We start from the raw sequence: 20803 nt of genomic DNA on the forward strand, positions 1-20803 counted from the left end.
GCCGAAACGCTCCGACACTGAGCTCAGTTGTCGTATCGCCGCCGACCGGGCCACTCGACGTAAACTGTGATTTCTATTCCGCTAGTGATATCGGTCCAATACTTTTGTGCCCCATCTTTCCTCCTCGTACGCCAGTGGTCCACGGCCCTGACTCCGAAACCATCATCCACCCGCGTGCAGAGAGATATCGACTCGGACATCGTTCCATCGAATCTCGCACGAATGGTAAAATTCAGATTTGGGTCAAAACGGAGTCCGCCTTTCAAGGTTTAATCATCACGGAGCACAATATACCAGGTTGTTCGTTAAGTACCTACTTGTTTCAAGTACCGAACGCACATATTTAAATTACGAAATCATTGGAACGAGCACGATGGCGGTCAGTACACGCTAGGTAAACGCGATCCTCTAATCAGCCGGCAAGTTAACTTCGTTATTAGGTACGAATAATGAGCGGGCCGATAAGTGGCGAAAGTTTCGCAGAGCTCCCGTGGAGTCGATTTAGAACGAACGTGGAGCATCGGCGATCGAAGTAGAAGCGGAAGAGGAAACAGAGAGAAGAGACACGGGAAAGAAGCGAATCCCAGATTCGGCGTTTAAGCACGCTTCCATGGAAACCGGAGAAGTTCTTAAAACCGTCGAATGGCCCCGTGAATTGTTCTTCTTTGTTCGAATGATTGTTTAATGCCCGGAGGAGACTATAATCGTGCCTAGATAGAATACTCGCTCGAGGAGTCTATGAAACATTAAAGCCCTTAATATACACGCGCCAGACACATTTTTATCGAGCTTGTCGTAAAAGAATCGTTATTCTCGAATCACTTCTCAGAAGCTACGAACATTTATCAAGACGTTCTACGAAGTAGTCCATAAATAGAGAAAGAAGATGCTCGTTCGAATTAAGAAATTCTACTTCATTCAATAAACAAATGTGCAAATGAGATAAAAATCTCCTTTTAGCATATTTAATAGATAAACTGTTATTCTTTAATTTACGTTAATTGTTCTGGACGGCTGTTGGGCAAATATCATCGAGGCAATTTCGTTTCGATTTCTGCTTTCATCCCCGTAATTATGTTTGTCGTATTTTGTACTGGCGACGTCGATATCTCTGAACGCTTCTGATCGTTTGGCGTTCAGTCGTGGCAGGAACCGTCGCGATTTAATTAATTAACTCGTCGAAGTGGTCAACTTTAGACCGACAAAAAGCATCTCTTAGGGGCCCCGTCGATATTCCCCGCGGCCGCGAGCGGAAATATAATGTCAATTAATTATGTCTGTCCAATTCCGGTGAAAAATTACCGGCGATCGTTGTAACCGGCGGGGGTGAAACGATCCGTGAACCGGGCGCGAACGATTTCGACGTCGCTACATTTTCGGGGCGATTATCATTATGCAATTTCAGCCGTTCCCCGTCGGAGACGAATTTTCGATGGAAATGGAAATTGCTTTTACATCGCCCCTTTTTAAGCAACACCGTCGGAAATTTTAATTCCCGATGCCCCGCGAATAAATATTTCATACAATTTTCTTTTAACGTATTTCACGTCTCGCGAATCGATTCCAATACATTCCCTGTTTCGCGAGAAAAGATTTATCGAGCCGAAACGTTACGGCACGGCTAATTGCTGATACATTTATTGCTACGCGTCCATTGGGATTTATATCCCTGCTACAGTTTCGCGTAACTCTTTTCCCTTGTACAAAATTCCAAGAATTTCAAGACAGCATTTGCAAACGTCAAATATCGAAACGTTCGATTAATTTTTCGTATACTTCTCTGTTATTTTACTGTCACGGTTTCACAATCGTGAGCTGTGACATCGAATTTTATGTCACAGAAGTGTACGACGTAGACCTTACAACTTATGGACTATGGCCCAATCTGACTGTCATATAGACCAGAAAATTCATAGGTGATTTTACTGAATTAGTGTGCGCGTAAATACATGTGAGTTGACTATGGAAGGAATTAAAATTCATTTTTAAATCTGTTGGTAATGTTGCGAGTGACACACGAAAATGGTAATGGTGAAAAATTGGCCAAAAAAGGTACATTGGATGTAAAGTCTAATCTCTAATGTCACAGACGAGGTGTACGACGTAGACCTTACAACTTATGGCCCAATCTGACTGTCATATAGACCAGAAAATTCAAAGTTGATTTTACTGAATTAGTGTGCGCGTAAATACATGTGAGTTAACTATGGAAGGAATTAAAATTCATTTTTAAATCTGTTGGTAATGTTGCGAGTGACACACGAAAATGGTAATGGTGAAAAATTGGCCAAAAAAAGTACATTGGATGTAAGGTCTAATCTTATACCTCATCTGTGCTTATAAGGGTGTTCAGTCACCCCTGAGAAAAATTTTAATGAGGGATTCTAGAGGCCAAAATAAGTTGAAAATCAAGAATACCAATTTGTTGATGCAGGCTTCATTAAAAAGTTATTAACGTTTAAAGTTCTGCCAGTACTGAATTTTTTTCTCGAAAATGCGCAAGATTTCGGGGACATGTCTTTTCACCAAAAATGATTATAATTGATCCCCGGAATCGAAAATATTTTTTTCAGAACGATTTAAAATTCTTTTTTTTCGTCGATAAGGTACCTAATTAGATTTTCAGTAATGAATTTTTTTCTCGAAAGTGCGTAGGATTTCGGGGATATGTGTAATGACCAAGAATGATTGTAATTGACCCCCACAACAGAAAATAATTTTTTTAGAACGATTTGACAAATTTTTTTTCGCCGAAAGATTTCAGCACCTACCCGATTTTTTTTCTCGAAAGTGAATAGGATTTTGGGGGTATGTCTATTCACCAAAAATGATTGTAATTGACCCCCGCAACCAAACATAATTTTTTCAGAACGATTTGAAATTTGTAAATTTAATTGTTAATAACTTGTTAACGAAGCCTCCATCAAGAAATTAGTATTCTTGATTTCCGTCTTATTTTGCCTTCAGATTTAAGATTTTCCTTAAGATTTTCCCTAGGTGTGGCCGAACACCCTGTATATTAAAATCGACACATTATTTTCACGAGGTATTCTACTCTTTTTCGTGACCATTGTACGTGCAAATTTAAACAAAATTAAATAGTACATGTTTGTGCAATAATTTGAAATTTAAGCTATTTATTAGACTAAGTAGACCTGGTTTTAACGTAGTCAAAAAATTCTGTGGGGAACAGGTTACGGAAGGAGACGGCCGGCGGAGCCTGGTGCCCGAAGAGCCAAATAGAAAGAGGGGTTCGCGAGTGGCTCCAAGTAGATCTGCCCGGGCCTCACGTGATCACCGGTGTACAGAGTCAGGGTCGTTACGATCACGGCCGTGGCCAGGAATACGTCGAAGAGTATACCCTCGAGTATCGACGTCCCGGGTTCACCGAGTGGCGGCGATATAAGCGCTGGGATAACAAGGAGGTACGTGACGCCGCGTCGTGTGTACGCAGACGTGTGTTGACAGTGGAGAAGAAGTAAGTCAAGTCGAACGATACCGAATAACGTGACCGCAATCAACCGGTTCGTCCCCCTTATTTTCCTTTCGCGAATTAGTCGTCGGTTTGTTGGCGAGCACAGAAGCCGCATCTGTAAATTGAACGTGGCGCGCTCCGAAGTGGGTCAGAAAGGATTCCCTCCGACAGTGGAGCCTCGAATCTCGAGCACTCCAATTTTACATACGGGCTATTTTTACAACGGAGCACAGCAAACGCTTCGAGAACTCGTAGCTGAATGGGCCGCGTTTACTTTGTTTGCTAATTGCTGAGACAACGTCAAAATAAAGACGCGATTAATTGTCAATTTAAAACGTAGCCTTATTCAAAGCAGGGGGAAGGTTCACCCATTTTTATTAATCCTTTTTATCGAAATAATTTACTTGAAAATCTTGCACCCGAAGAAACGAAGACTTATTTTTTGAGATCGTGAATATCATGAATTGTGAAAAATTATATCGTGAATTTAAAATGTAGCCTTTTTCAAAGCAGATGGTAAAAGTGATTTTCACCCCTTTTTATTAATTCTTTTTGTCGAAAGTCTTGCACCCGAAGACATATTTTTTGAGATCGTGAATATCATGAATTGTGAAAAATTATATCGTGAATTTAGATCGAAGCCTTTTTCAAAGCAGAGGGTAAACATGGTTTTCGCCCATTTTTATTAACTTTTTTACCGAAATAATTTATCTGAAGATCTTGCGTCGAAGAAATCATATTTTTCGAGATCGTGTGTATCAATGAATATTAAATTCCTCTGGAAACGTCATATTGGAAGATTGGGCCAATAAGGAGGAGCGGAAATTGCACTGCGCCCTCGGTGCTCGTAACGCAGGGTTAAGCGGCGAACTTTTCCCGGCTCCTTTTTGTTTACGGTGGAAAATCAAAGTTTACGCGAACAGCACTCCCGCACGAGAGCCCCGCGTTATCGTCGACGAGCGTAATCTCGAACGAGTCGTTTCGAAACTCGTGACGTTCCGCCCGTTATCGCGGCGAACAGGCGCCGTTATCAATTTTCTAATGGTATAATTCGAAACACGGTCCGGCTGTCCGACTTTCGAGGCGACGATTAAATTTTTAGCAGCTCCGTCAGACCGGATCGAATAATTCAGCATCCGTCTACGATTTCAGACGCGATTGTCGTTTAACGAATATTTTTGGAACCTCTATCGTTGCACTTTTCGGAAAATTGGCTTCAACTTTGAACCTTTGGGTCATCGATCGGACTGCTGATATATACTTGGTACTCGAGTTTAAATTTAATTCATAGGATACTGTCCATCGTTATTGCACTGTACAAGTACACTAAACGCATGGACTTCCGTGTAAATGGAAGAATACTCTTACTAATGCAAATATAGCAGCGATTTATTTGTTCTTCTGATACGCGAAGAAAACAGATGCATGGAGCGACAGAATTTAACGTTTAGCTGAGCTTTGTTATGTTTCCCTGTAAAACAGCTGTGTTGTTGCATCTGAACGTTATTATTGAAGTATTTCTACGTGTTTTTAGCAAATAATGCGACATTGTACATGGTACGCCAATAATAAAATTATAACGAATCTCGAGTCACTGTAACTTCCATAAAGCGTCATAAATTTCAAATTGTTGATAATTTTCGTTGAACCTCGCAGAATGTACCAATAGAAAAGAATAAATTAACACACAAAGACGTGGACTTTGGGATTCGAGGCACATGTAACGCATGGTACGAAGAGCAAAGAGCGACGAAACACCTAACGAGCATATTTGATTACCCTATCAATCCGATATTCCTCACGGCCTGTGGCGTCGTAGTTGGATAATTTACGCAATTCGGAATAGACGGTGCATTAACCGTAGCATTACCTTCGTACTGATGCAATCATGATCTATGGCTAAACGGCGTGCGCGTGCACTGAGATTTTGGGCTAAGTTGATTAACATCGACGTCGATTCGACGCTGCATCGTGTGTGGCTGCGTGTGCCCGCGAGATCGCGGACCCGACGATCGGCCGCCATTATTATCAAACAGAAAATCGTCCCGCGAACGCCAGGCCAGTGGTGAAATAATCGTATGGTGGCTCTTGCGGAAACTGTTACTCCAGTCGCGGCGACGCGTGCCCATTAATCGCGCGGTGTAATTAAATCGGTTGAATTATCGTAATTACCTCGATAATTATATGGCATCGAGGATGTATATCGTCGAAACACGGTTCAGCTACAAATTTACTTACGACTCATTGATTGAATACATTTTATCGCAAGAATCCGTATCCTGGTAATTTGTCCGGCGAACCGATCGATAAATCCCTTTAATTTTAACCAGCGTCGAGACGCAGCTGTTAATTAACCGGCGACGCTAAACGCCGGTTAAACGATATTTAATCCCTTGCAAATACATCGGGTCCTTTAAACGACGATTTTTCGTTGTCTCGTGAACTCGTAGCCCACGAGGGAGGTTGGAGGTTACGATATTAGAAAACAGAGATAGTATAAAGTAAATTCAGAATAGACTTCAACGCTTTGAATTCAAGATTGAATAAGACATCTCATCCTTTTGCGTTCTGTTGGGTCCCGGACATATTCATGAACTTATTACCTGCAGAGAGAGAGAGGTTACAGGCACGTGGTTAACCAACATCATATATTAAACATTGGTCCTTCGAGACCAATGCCTGCTGACCCACATTTATATCTACCATATTCTGTTTCGACCATATTTTAGAGACACCGCTGCCGATTTCCGGTCACATTTCATACGTGGCTCGCGTCACGTCGTTCCATCCGTTTTCCTTTCTCATTTTCATTGTACAGCGATAAGCATTTTATTCGAACGATAAATAACGAATGAACGGGTGGCGATTTATTCGCGTAGTGTATTCGATCGAACACATTTTTAATTCCTCGCTGTAGCATATCTCACTCCATAATTCAGATTCCAATTTTTATTTACGAGACATTTGAGTAACTACGAGATTGCTAGGCATCGTATTCTTTATAAATCATTACATTAAGATAAGAAAGGATTGGGGATGACTCTAAACGAATACAATTGTCACATTTTTCAGGTTCTGGCCGGGAACAGCGATACCTCCACCGTGGTATCCCATCGATTAGTCCCGCCGATCTTCGCCAGCCAGATTCGTATTCTGCCACACTCCGAGCACAGACGCACCGTTTGCCTACGAATCGAGCTGAGAGGCTGTCAGGACACGGGTGAGTGCTACCAATTAATTTAAACAAACGCTCGAAACGCTGGAAACGCGTTCGCGTTCCCATACGAAACGAAAAAGCCCACGAACGCTTGTCAAAGAGCATCACGTTAAAAAGACCTTTTAACTAATATCACGAGAGGACAGGACTCGTAACGTTCCGCCTCGTAATTTAACGGACGTGAAACAAGTACCATAAGCAAACGCTTTCTTTGATCTTGCAATCGTTTACGAGGGACAAAAATTACGCGGGGTCTCGAGTTGCAAAGTCTTTTCCAATCGCGAATGGATCCTGAAAGGCAACGATTTTAATGGCGGAGGTCGCGGAAATGCGAGTCACGAATATTCAGATGTGCAGAGCAGACGAAATTGATGATCTGAATCTAGCACAAACTCTTCTCCATAAACCTACTTTTCATACGCGTGTTATAGATCGAACGCTGAAGAAATTTTTAGTGCAAGCTTCCTGGCTCCAAACAATATAAGAATTTAGGTTAAATTGAAACGAGTGAAAAGAGATGTAATATACAGGGTGTTCGACCACTCCTGGGAAAAATTTTAATGGAGGATTCTAGAGTATACTATTCTTCGTTAAAAAGATATTAACAATTAAATTAAAAAATTTCAAATCGTTCTGGAAAAATTATTTTCGGTTGCAAGAGTCGATTACAATCATTTTTGGTCATTACACATACCCTCGAATTCCTACCCACTTTCGAGAAAAAAATTCCTTACCGAAAATATAATGTCTGACCATACCATTGATATGTTTCACTGAATTTTCATGCGAATCTTTAAAACGTCATAACTTCTGAACGGATTGGATGATTTTAATGTTTAAAAAAGCAAACTACGCGTAATTTAGTGTAGAATATGTAGAAATTCCAAAAATATTCGAAAAGTTGTTCCTTGACTCCGCAAAATAAGAAAACCCCCATAAAAATGGTCCAATTTTCAAACGGCCATAACTCCTACAATAGCGAATATATTTCAATGAAACTTTTTTCCGAAGTAGAGCTCATGGGTACCTACAAAAAAGTATTAGGCAAGTTTTCTATAGAGCGTCAAACAAAATTATTAAAAATAAAAAACGAATTTTTAAGAAAAATCGACAGTGGGTAGGTGCCTAAATTTTTCGACGAAAAAAAAAATTTCAAATCGTTCTAAAAAAATTATTATCAGTTACGGGGGTTAATTGCAATAATTTTTGATGAATAGACCTACACCCGAAATCCTACCCACTTTCTAGAAAAAAATTCAGTACTGGCGGAACTTTAAACGTCAATAACTTTTTAATGAAGCCTCCACCAACAAATTAGCATACTTGATTTTCGTCTTATTTTGGCCTCTAGAATCTCCCATTAAAATTTTTCCCAGGGTTGGCCGAACACCCTGTATACAGATTGTGTTTTAAACTCGAAGCGTTCGAATTACAAACGATTTCGTTCGCCGTAAGTGGAAATCGCGAAATTCGAAGATTCGAATCTCCGGTATTCGAGTCGCGCGACTCTCCGCGAGCGTAGCGTCCCCTGGAAGAAACGTGGCTACGTAAATTTGCAATTCCACGGGGATGTAAGGTTGAAATGCCGGACAGGCCGGCGATTAATTTCCAAATTGCAATTTCATTCAATTTGGCGAGCGGCCGCTGAGACGGCTACGAGAGGGAATCCAGGCTGCCGCGGAGTCCGACTGCGACGCTGGATCCCATTAACGCTCGTAACAGCGTTATACGAGCGGGAATCGTCGGGTTTACTCTCCGTGCATTTATTTTCGACCCATTTCTGCTACTCGATCGCGTCTAATGGAATCGATGCGGAGGACATTGTTCTCCGTCCGCGTAACGCGTTCCCCACCAACCCCGCCATTTTGTATCGCACGCAATTTTTACGGATATCCTGTCCACGCAACGTCCGCTCCACATCGATTTCCTTTCCTCTTCGTCGCGTAAAAATAAGAAAACTGGGAAGACACATTAACCCTTAAATGGGCTCTCAATCTCAACTGAATTATTTTACTTAATGTTGATTTTGGTAAATGGAAATCAAACTTTCCTTGAAAGCATTTCAAAAATAACGAACTAATAGAGCATTACGTAAATTTTCAAGTAATTGTTATTTTAAACTTGCAGAGGCCCCAATAATCCACTTGAGGATTAAATTTATTCTGCGAAACGAAAGAAAGCAAAAGGGACAACGTGTTTTTTTTATTTCAATGTCTAACTCTATATATTGTCTTTGTAATTTGAAAAATTTAATTTATAATTCAAAATTCTGAGGGTGGTTTTCACCCCTCGTAGATGAACGTCGATAGAAAAGAAAAGATTTCATAAATTTTTTAAACTTGCAGAGGCCCCAATAATTCACTTAAGGGTTAACTATATTATTCGAAACGAAAGAAAGCAAAAGGGACAACGTGTTTTTTTTTTCATACATTATAACACGCTCGAACTATATTTCAATGTCTAACTCTATATTGTCTGAAAGAGAGATTTAATATTTAATTCAAAACTCTGAGGGTAGTTTTCACCCCTCGTGGATGAAGGTCGATAGAAAAGGAGGACAATTTGCATTACCAATTTATTTCTTCCGGGTAAAAGGGTGTGTTTGGAGGGATAAAAAACATTTTGCAGGGCAAATGCACGGTGCTGTTTTTCCAACGTCGGACAGAGACACTCGGTATCGATTGCGCGTGGAACACGAGATGTTAGGTCACCCCGGTTGTCATGAAAATGCTATGTTAACTGTAATGTAGAATCTGACGCGACACCGCGTGAAGGATCGATGAGAAAACCATGAGGTCGTGGCGGGGAACATTTACAGGCGAAATAAGAGGCTGCTATCATTTTTCATTACTCGTTGCCCGCCGCGGGAGACACTGGTTGACTTTTATAGGTCACCGTCACTGGTCTATTGACTTTCCTTCGGAATGAATAAACATCGTGTTGCAAAATAATTGAATAGACTGCGCGACAACGCGTTCGAGATCTTCTGCACGGAAACGTCATAAAACTTATTTAATAATTTTTAAAATATCTGAAAAGGGACCGAAGAATTTAGTGCATTTCATAGGCCACCGTGTGCAACGGCTGGCGCAAGAAACCGGAGTACCGGACTATTTCTGAACGGTTTTAAAACGAAGCCTCGAATCAATTGACCTATATTTCCTGTAATACGCGTATTAATATTTATGAGGGACGTGTATAGTGCACCGAAATTAAATACAATTTTCGTAGAGTGCTGTATTTAATAAGTCGACGAGGAATAAAGGAGGAGGTATGAATGCTAATTAAAAGCGAGCAATAGCGACGGTGCTATTAGAATACTCGAAGCACCGGAATAAAAGTAAAAGAATCCTCCTCCAGCGTTACATCGTCGTCCCTATCGCGCAAAATTAACCTCGCCTCCCCTCCGCCCCCCCCCCTCCTCGCCCATCCACCGGTCTCCACCCCTCGGCGAGATTCACGGATGATTCTCTACCCTTACGCTATATATATATATATTTTTTTAAAATAAAATACCTCGAAGCTCGGCACGAAATTTGTCCGCGAGCTATTTTTGACATTTCAATCTAACGAAAGATAATCGGCTGACTACGCGTAAAGCAGCCGTTTTGCGATTCGTTCGTTGCGACAGGTCCCATGTAACGAGCACCCTTTATGCACCGGCATTTTACCGCGCGATTAAATGAACTTTCCACCCTTGTTTGTTACTTACCGATGTAAAAAGTCAAACAAAGCGAGAACCGTAAATGTTCCTGGATACCGTAACCTGGTTCGCGTTTTACGTTCCACTGTAAATAAAACTGGACGTTCCATTTAAAAGAAACGCACACACGCGACATTCTACGCGTGGATCTATAGAGAAATTGTCATCCTTCGAAACCGTTGAATTTTTTAACTTTACATTGCTCCGTGTTGCATCGAATTGTAAAATTCTATCCACTTTCTGTTACCGTGAATAAATAGAATTTATGGACATTGTAGCTTCGCTAGCTACCGTTTCGTATCATTTTTAAAAAATAACGAAATATTTGATGCGTTTGGAAAGTCTTGCGCAAATAATTGCACGCGTAGACGAACGCGAGGCGTTCCGTTTTTCATTTATAAATCAGAGACATCCACCGTAATCTACCCCAAAAGCTGACCCCGGTAAACAACGAGAACTTTTCGGTGCACGGTTGTTAATTGTTTTCGTTACGATATTCCGGCGCGGTCCCATTGTGGCGGGACAATGGACGAAAAGGAGAAACTTCCAAAGAACTTTCGTTTCGAATCTGACAGCGGAGGTGTTCAGTTTGGAACTGAAAAGCGCCGCGACGTAAACTTTAACAACGGGAAGGGCACACGAGTGGGTACGCGGAAAGCTCGCGGAACAAATTCGCGTTCCTGTATCCTCCGTCCTCGGTATCATAAAAATCTCTTCGATCTCAGCGCGTTCTTTTAAAATTATTCGAAACGCAAAAAGAATTAACGTCCAAAAATTCGCGTTGCTTTTCCCTCTGAATATTTCGAGATAAATCGAGGCACGCGACGTGAAATACAAATTAAGGAAATTTATATTAATAAACCTGTGCCCATACATTGCCTTATTAATGTATACTCGTTATCGTGTAAAGTTTGAAGAAAAACGCTTGTGCCACTTACGAGAAAGCCCGATAACAGTGGCGATCGTTCTCGACCGATACGAGAGTTGCAAAGGCCTCGTCGATGATTTTTTTTTAATAAATAGTGGTATATCAATACGAGGGGAATCGCTGGAATTTACGTAAATGGCTCTACCTGGGTCGCTGATGTCGAGGAACAGCCACCAGGTTGGCTCTGGGAAGAGGAAAACGTCGGCTGAGAGGGTCGAAACGGGCGACACGAGAGGTTTCGCGCTATAAGAAGCGTTCAGAGCGTGTGAGATCGGGCTCTAGTGGGCGGGAATGTGGGATTTATGGGGGCCGTGCACGACATCTGGTTAAAACAACGCCGACGCCGTGCCCTCGGCCGGCGAACACGAACGATTGCTCCCGAAACGCGGGCACACCGCGGTGGAAGCACGTAAAAACCGAGAGCTGAGCCGCAAACCTCGAGGAGGAGGCCAGAGACGAAAGGAAAGAAAAAATTCGACGGTTATATTTTCCTGAAAAGAAATATCGCCCGGCTGCGAAAGGAACTTTGCACGCGGTGCAATCCCCGAAAATGGTCGAGCCAAAACCAGCCCTCAAACGTGGGGAAAATTATTCAGTGACTCGAAAATAAACAGAAATTATATACGCCTCGCGAAGGTAGAAACTTCTACGTGAAGCTCGCGGAGAATAAAAAAGAAAACCCGAGGTCAGCAACTTTGTTGGAACAGCGAATGGAAATTGTACCGCGAAATATTATCGCGTAACGTTTGACGTATCCGTGAGTTTAGAAAAACGTTACAGGGTTGAAAATAAAGCAGAGTGCTCGATTGAAAATGCGGCAGAAAACGGAAAAATAAACGAAAGTAAATTCTATTCGCCGGTGAAAAGAAATTTAATTTGCGAATGCTCGATAACAAATAGGGCGGTGGTTGACCCCGACGGTTGGCCCGATGATTTAAGCAGAAATTTTGTTACAATGGCGGCGCGGATGTACGGTTCACGGGAGAATAAATAACGCTGGATATTTAAATTTAATATAAAAATAAATTAATACACAGGCGAAACGGATTACCAAAAGCGGATTCATTTTCCGGGACGATAATGCCACGGTTCATCGGGCAAAAATTATTCAAACATATTTTGCAACAGAGAACGTATCCCTTTTGCCATGGCCTGCGTGCTCCGCAGATTTAATCATTATGGAAAATTGCTGGGGAGAGCTTGCGCCCGCAGTGCATAAAAATGGCAAGTTATTTGACACCATTCGTCGATTAAAAATAAAAACCACCGCGGTAAAATGGAAGTATTCATCGCGAAACTCTACGTTTACACAGCTGTTTGGTCATTACCGAAACGTGGCAGAAATTTTCTGCGATAATCGAAGTTCTACTTTTAATAAAATTTAAGAATTCGTCGTGCTCTACTTTTTCGTTCCAAGATTATCTGTCCCACCAGGTATTTCGAATATTCTCTCTCGTTTCGGTAACGCGACACGGCTAACACGTTTCCGACTACGGCGAAAGTGGCTGTCGAAAATGACCCGGCCGTGAACGAGGAACGCCGGGGCGTAGGATTGATTTCGAAACTTGTTACGAGTGCACTCTTCGCCTTTGAGAGCGACTTCCCTGGAAATTGCTCCAACGACACTCGATGGAACTTGGTAATAATTTGGGCGGCTCTGCGGGTGAAGATTGCCAACGCGGATTAGATTAGCGGATTCGCGAATTACGGAGCAAAGTCGCGGTAACGACGGCTCGGTGTTCGAGCGAGGCGTGAGTTTCGTTCACCGAAGTTGTTGATTCGAATCTGTGGCGCCACTGTCGCTCGAGCGCCGCGTCTGCGCAAGGTAGATGCGCGGTAAATTACGAGGTAGCTTTCTGGTAACATACAATTTCAATATTCATGTATTTTAACGCGTAATAATATTACGAAAAGACGTGGAAGTTCTTTTCTAAAATAAAACATTCGGATTACTCCGTACCGCGGAATTTCTGTTCCACCTCTGACAAGCAACTCCGGTGCAACGAATGTACGTACAGTCTTCCGGTTAACCTGAATTCAAATCGTACGTTCCGTTTTTCCGTCTCGAGTTACGATTCGAAATTTTCTTCGCGCCCCGGGCAACGACGAAACTAGCTTGACCGCATCGCGTGACACGACCGACCGGCCGCAGACGTATTCACCGTGAAATATTGAGAGTAATTAGGCGATTCCGAGCACGGCACAGTGAAGTGGCCACGGCGTCGTTTTTGCCGTTCATTATTAATTTTCTCGCCGCGAGTACTCGACCCCTCGACACGCTCGTAACACACCGCGCGAGCAATAATATCCGTGACCCGCTCGACGATTCGCCCCACGACAAACTGTTAAATAATTCTGCGCATCTTTCGCTACGAGACCGTCCCGTCGTTCGAATCGACCGACACGACCAAACTAACCGAAACACCTGACGGTAGACGAGAATTAACGGACGCTTCTTTTATTTTCACTTTGAGACGCGCCATGGCGAACGAAATTTGAAGTGAGAAAAGTAGAGCTGCTTTTAATTGCTTCGACGGTTAAGCATTCGTAGAGCTGAGATTTTTGTTAACTCGAGCAACAATTGTTTATCCTAATCCTAACGTAAAGGGTCTCAAAATTGATTCAGCTCCACAGGCAAACGGTTAAGTGTGTTTCATTGTTCCCTGTATCGCAATTAATTCTGCCAAGATTGCAGATTCGTGGGGAAGACTAATATTTGGGATTGCACTTCTAACTGTTCCGAGTTTCTCTAGGTGGTACATTCCGCTTACACTCGATCACGATGAACTAATCGACTGCCACACGAGAAATTATCTTATAACGATTCGATATATTACAAAGAATAATTAAACTGTTATGAACAATAGTTCACGGAAGTATACCGAGAGAATCGTCCTCGTAGCTTTGAATGCTACCTGTGTACTCGATTGTTTGGACGGCTGTAGATGGTTTGATGGTGCTTTCGTAGCAAAATACACAGGCTGGTTAAATTGCCGTCTTAGTTTGAAGAGGAGAACGGTCATTATTTCTGGCGGATTCAAAGCGTTTGGTTTAATTAAAATAAGACCACGTCAGGCTACGAATAGCAGAAATGTTCAGAATTGCGAGAGATACACGTTTGACCAGGCTTGAATCGAATAGACGAACGACTTTTTCACGTTACTTCACCAGAGATATTACGCGTGAAAGTGGGCAAGATTCGATGAACAACTCGAAAGAAAATTAATCCGTCAAGGTACGTCCTTGAGATTTCAAAGCGAGCGCCATATCGTTCGGGCGAGGAAAGGTAAACTGGTTGGTAAAACAATACGCCCCCGCTTGGGAAACAATACCGTCGACGCGGTGATTCTTTCTTTCGCCCGGTACGAGACAACCCCGCGTTTCTCTTTGTGCGGGGCCAAAGAAACAGCGCGTAAGTCGTGGGGGGAGGGTCGAGTTTGTTTTAAAAGAAAAGCGTCGTCCCCCCCCCCCCTCCACTCGGAAGTTGTCACGCGAAACTTTGCCGTGTTTCAGGTGGTGTTGTGAGATACACGGTCCCGGAATCCCCGACGCCGGAGCTGGGCGACATTTCGTACGACGGTAAAAGGCAGGACAACTTGTTGACCGATGGTCTAGGCTGTTTGATCGATGGCGAGGTCGGCGCGGATAATTACAGGCTGGACATGGGAGATGGAAGAGGTAAACGACGAATGGATACGCAGCAGAGTGTTAAGTGCCCAAACTAGAACCTATCTGGTGACTCCCCCCCTAAATATTACGCCCAACGAAATTCATTTTTTATAGTTTCATCGGGTCTCTGGGTTCACACCGACCGTACAAATCAATTTGAATTTTAGTCGACGAGGAACGATCAAAACTTTAATATTTCTAGTTCGATTTAGAATTCGTAGAAGTTCCTCCCCTCTTCAGAGTAAGAACTGAAGAATGAAAATTAAATTTTTGTGGTGAAGCTAGAGTTTCAGTATGTTTTTATCGAGGATGTTCCTAGCTTGACATGAGAGATGGAAGAGGTAAAGGAGGAATGAATACGCGGCAGAGTGTTAAGTGCCCAAACTAGAACCTATCTGGTGACTCCCCCCCTAAATATTACGCCCAACGAAATTCATTTTTTATAGTTTCATCGGGTCTCTGGGTTCACACCGACCGTACAAATCAATTTGAATTTTAGTCGACGAGAAACGATCAAAACTTTGATATTTCTAGTTCGATTTAGAATTCGTAGAAGTTCCTCCCCTCTTCAGAGTAACAACCGAAGAATGAAAATTAAATTTTTGTGGTGAAGCTAGAGTTTCAGTATGTTTTTATCGAGGATGTTCCTAGCTTGACATGAGAGATGGAAGAGGTAAACGACGAATGGATACGCGGCAGAGTGTTAAGTGCCCAAACTAGAACCTATCTGGTAACTCCCCCCTAAATATTACGCCCAACGAAATTCATTTTTTATAGTTTCATCGGGTCTCTGGGTTCACACCGACCGTACAAATTAATTTGAATTTTAGTCGACGAGGAACGATCAAAACTTTAATATTTCTAGTTCGATTTAGAATTCGTAGAAGTTCCTCCCCTCTTCAGAGTAAGAACCGAAGAATGAAAATTAAATTTTTGTGGTGAAGCTAGAGTTACAGTATGTTTTTTTCGAGGATGTTCCAAACTAGACATGGAAGATGGAAGAGGTAAAGGAGGAATGGATACGCAGCAGAGTGTTAAGTGCCCAAACTAGAACCTATCTGGTGACTCCCCCCCTAAATATTACGCCCAACGAAATTCATTTTTTATAGTTTCATCGGGTCTCTGAGTTCACACCGACCGTACAAATCAGTTTGAATTTTAGTCGACGAGGAACGATCAAAACTTTAATATTTCTACTTCGATTTAGAATTCGTAGAAGTTCCTCCCTCCTCCAGAGTAACAACCGAAGAATGAAAATTAAATTTTTGTGGTGAAGCTAGAGTTTCAGTATGTTTTTATTGAGGATGTTCCTAGCTTGACATGAGAGATGGAAGAGGTAAACGACGAATGGATACGCGGCAGAGTGTTAAGTGCCCAAACTAGAACCTATCTGGTGACTCCCCCCCTAAATATTACGCCCAACGAAATTCATTTTTTATAGTTTCATCGGGTCTCTGGGTTCACACCGACCGTACAAATCAATTTGAATTTTAGTCGACGAGGAACGATCAAAACTTTAATATTTCTAGTTCGATTTAGAATTCGTAGAAGTTCCTCCCCTCTTCAGAGTAACAACCGAAGAATGAAAATTAAATTTTTGTGGTGAAGCTAGAGTTTCAGTATGTTTTTATCGAGGAAGTTCGAAGCTTGACATGGGAGATGGAAGAGGTAAAGGAGGAATGGATACGCGGCAGAGTGTTAAGTGCCCAAACTAGAACCTATCTGGTGACTCCCCCCCTAAATATTACGCCCAACGAAATTCATTTTTTATAGTTTCATCGGGTCTCTGGGTTCACACCGACCGTACAAATCAATTTGAATTTTAGTCGACAAGGAACGATCAAAACTTTAATATTTCTAGTTCGATTTAGAATTCGTAGAAGTTCCTCCCCTCTTCAAAGTAACAACCGAAGAATGAAAATTAAATTTTTGTGGTGAAGCTAGAGTTACAGTATGTTTTTATCGAGGAAGTTCGAAGCTTGACATGGGAGATGGAAGAGGTAAACGACGAATGGATACGCGGCAGAGTGTTAAGTGTCCAAACTAGAACCTATCTGGTGACTCCCCCCCTAAATATTACGTCCAACGAAATTCATTTTTTATAGTTTCATCGGGTCTCTGGGTTCACACCGACCGTACAAATCAATTTGAATTTTAGTCGACAAGGAACGATCAAAACTTTAATATTTCTAGTTCGATTTAGAATTCGTAGAAGTTCCTCCCCTCTTCAAAGTAACAACCGAAGAATGAAAATTAAATTTTTGTGGTGAAGCTAGAGTTACAGTATGTTTTTATCGAGGATGTTCCAAGCATTCGTATTGGAAAAAATGCTCAAATAAATCGAAGCATAAAACGAACGTAATGATTTGTGAGATTCTTCCGGGAACGTATGTATTTCCAATCGTCGAAAAATTTTCGTTTAATCGAGAATGCCATTTTTCCCGACGAATTCGACCGCAGATTCGAGGGTCGCGTAATAAATCGTAGGGACCGCTGTTTAGCATTCGAGAATGGGAAGTCGTTATCGGTACTTGGCACCCGCAAACAGACGCTGCAGTAGATTACTGGGACGCTTTACAAAACAGTGGTGGCGAGCTGAGATCGCTGCAGGAAAGGTTCTTGCGCGCCGGAAGTTACCTCGAACGGAATCAATTCAATTAACGAGGGAAACAATAGATCAATCGGTGCTCGGGGCTTTAACTTCGGTTCGGTAGGAACGAAGTTGTCTACGAGGCTGGAATGGATCCGTGGTGAATCAATTCTACGCGACGTGGGAGCAGATGGATTTTCGGTGGTTTTTTTTTTCTGTTCCCAGGCACCGGTTGGGTCGCGTGGATGCGCGACAGCCTCGACGACGATTACGTGGAGCTCGTTTTCGAGTTCGAGGTAACCTGGATCTTCGAGGCGGTGCACATCTATACCAATAATTATTTCTCCCGCGACGTGCAGGTAATCTTTTAATGCATTCTCTCTGGGCGAGCGTCTCGGCCGCGCGCCGAACCCATAAACCTCCTCGGTAGCGACGACCGAAGATAAAACTTTTAATGACCCCACTCCGTCGTTAGACGGCCGCGATATTTTCCAAGGGACGAGATTACGAGGCCAGGGTCCGCGATTAAAACTGTCCCGGCGAATCGAGCTCGATCCCGTGGCCAGTCCGCGATCACCGAAACGATCGTGCGCATGAATTATTTGCGGTCGGAGTATCGAGCGGCGCCCGGTGTTTTATATTCGGTCGCTACGCGCCAAGTCTCGCTGTCCCAAAAATATCTAGCACGACGGTTCCACAAAAAGTTCCTCGATTCCATTCATTTTTTCACATTCCGCCAGCGGCTTTTCGCTCGAAACCGCGCGCCTTTACATAATTAAAGAATCAAATCGTTGCGGCGACTCGCGGACAAAATTTCTTACGCCGTCTGCACGAATTTTTAAGTAGAAATATTCCGTGCACCGTTTGCGTAATTTTATTCGAATAACGCGAGTTTCTTCACGTTCGATACGAGTAAAAATTCTGGGAAGGGTGACGGAATTTTTAAATGTTTTATTTACAAAAATAAGATTCGTAATTCTCGATGAGAGTAATCTTGAGGATTTTTAATGTAGAAATGGATAATAGTAATGTCTAATAGAACGTTTGCGTATAAGCGCGTTTAACCATTAACTAGGTCACCATCGGAGACGTAAAAAATTATGCAAGTATGGCTAGAAAAACAACGATAGCGTATAAATAAAGTACGAGCCAGTATCGGCGAGGTAGTGAATAAAAAAAAATTACGAAACGCGAGAATTCTCACAAAAATATACGTTCCATTCTTTTAGCTTTCGTTTCAGTCTCGGGGATATTTACTTCGTTATTTTATTTATATTCTATTGTTGTTTTACTAGGTATAATCTTATCGATAACCTTTTTCTATCCGATGATGACCTGGTTAATGGTCGAAAGAGTTCATATCCATATTACCGGAAACGTGTTCTATCGGAAAAAGATTCAATAAACGCTTCGACTGCCACGAAGACAACTTTATTAATATATAAAATAATATAATTATCAAATAAGCGTGAACATGTAAAAGTAAAAAGACTAACGAGCTAGTTTAATGGACAAACGTTTATTAAATTTATGTTTCGGATTTCAGTTTCCTATTGACAATTTGCAAATAAATAACAAATAATTTAATAGTGTAATTGATTACATAGAAGACGAAGTATTTAAATTATTTACTCTTCTTATGAATTACCCTGCGTACTTACATGTAGAATGACCTATAAGAGTTGTATCTTCGTTTTGTTTAAATTTAATTGCAATTTTATCAATGGTTATTTTCTTCGAATGAATATTCAAAATACTATGTATAATTACTATGATGTTCAATTCTTTTGAAACAACAAACAACGACCATGTGGCTTTGATACGAGTTATTTAATCATTGTTTCAATAATGCCTTATTTTTTAATTATTATCAGACTTATAATTATTATTCTGCTCTCAATACTACTTTCTACCATTAATTAAATAATCTCTTTACCCTTCCTTTTATTTCAAAATGAATGCAACTGCATATACAGGGTGTTCGACCACCCCTGGGAAAAATTTTAATAGGGGATTCTAGAGGCCAAAATAAGACAAAAATCAAGAATACCAATTTGTTGATGGAGGCTTCGTTAAAACGATATTAATGTTTAAAGTTCCGCCAGTACTGAATTTTTTTCTCGAAACTGCGCAAGATTTCGGGGGTATATCTATTCACCAAAAATGATTGTAATTGACCCCTGCAATCGAAAAGAATTTTTCCAAAACGATTTGAAATTTTTTTTCCCCGTCGAAAAATTTCACATCTCGAATTTTTTTCTAGAAAATGGGTAGGATTTCGAGGGTATGTGTAATGACCAGAAATGATTGCAATTGACCCCTGCAGCCGAAAATAATTTTTCCAAAACGATTTGAAATTTTTTTTCCCCGTCGAAAAGTTTCACTTCTCGAATTTTTTTCTAGAAAGTGGGTAGGATTTCGAGGGTATGTGTAATGACCAGAAATGATTGCAATTGACCCCTACAACCGAAAATAATTTTTCCAAAACGATTTGAAATTTTTTTTCCCCGTCGAAAAATTTCACATCTCGAATTTTTTTCTAGAAAATGGGTAGGATTTCGAGGGTATGTGTAATGACCAAAAATGATTGCAATTGACCCCTACAACCGAAAATAATTTTTCCAAAACGATTTGAAATTTTTTTTCCCCGTCGAAAAATTTCACATCTCGAATTTTTTTCTAGAAAATGGGTAGGATTTCGAGGGTATGTGTAATGACCAGAAATGATTGTAATTGACTCCTACAACCGAAAAGAATTTTTCCAAAACGATTTGAAATTTTTTTTCCCCGTCGAAAAATTTCACATCTCGAATTTTTTTCTAGAAAATGGGTAGGATTTCGAGGGTATGTGTAATGACCAGAAATGATTGCAATTGACCCCTACAACCGAAAATAATTTTTCCAAAACGATTTGAAATTTTTTAATTTAATTGTTAACTTTTTAACGAAGCCTCAGACAAGAAATTGATATTCTTGATTTTCGTCTTATTTTCCCCAGGAATAGCCGAACACCCTGTATAAAACTGATTCTAAAGTCTTCATTGTACACCAGTCAATTTGTATCTACGCCATAATTAATCCAGCAAGAATTATCGAAGATTTAAGTAAACAGACCTAAACACCCACTCGGATCAAGTAAAAATCCACTTTCTGATCGGTTGGTCGATAAAAAGAAACGTCGAAACAACCGATTAGAAATTATTGCTCGATCCGTGAGGCGT

The 20803-nt window shown here is 41.4% G+C and overlaps 1 protein-coding gene across 1 annotated transcript in view; it reads left to right on the forward strand.

Moving 5' to 3' along the window:
- Positions 1–20803, forward strand: part of LOC143342605 (discoidin domain-containing receptor 2) — a 194565-nt gene that overhangs the window by 151974 nt on the left and 21788 nt on the right. Inside the window, exons 4-7 of the mRNA XM_076766687.1 lie at positions 3194–3425; positions 6548–6695; positions 14837–15001; positions 17808–17941. Coding sequence (XP_076622802.1) covers positions 3194–3425; positions 6548–6695; positions 14837–15001; positions 17808–17941 — 679 coding nt within the window. The remainder of the gene's footprint in view (positions 1–3193; positions 3426–6547; positions 6696–14836; positions 15002–17807; positions 17942–20803) is intronic.

Source organism: Colletes latitarsis, chromosome 6 (genome assembly GCF_051014445.1).
Source record: "Colletes latitarsis isolate SP2378_abdomen chromosome 6, iyColLati1, whole genome shotgun sequence".
In the NCBI taxonomy this organism is placed as follows: Eukaryota; Metazoa; Arthropoda; class Insecta; order Hymenoptera; family Colletidae; genus Colletes; species Colletes latitarsis.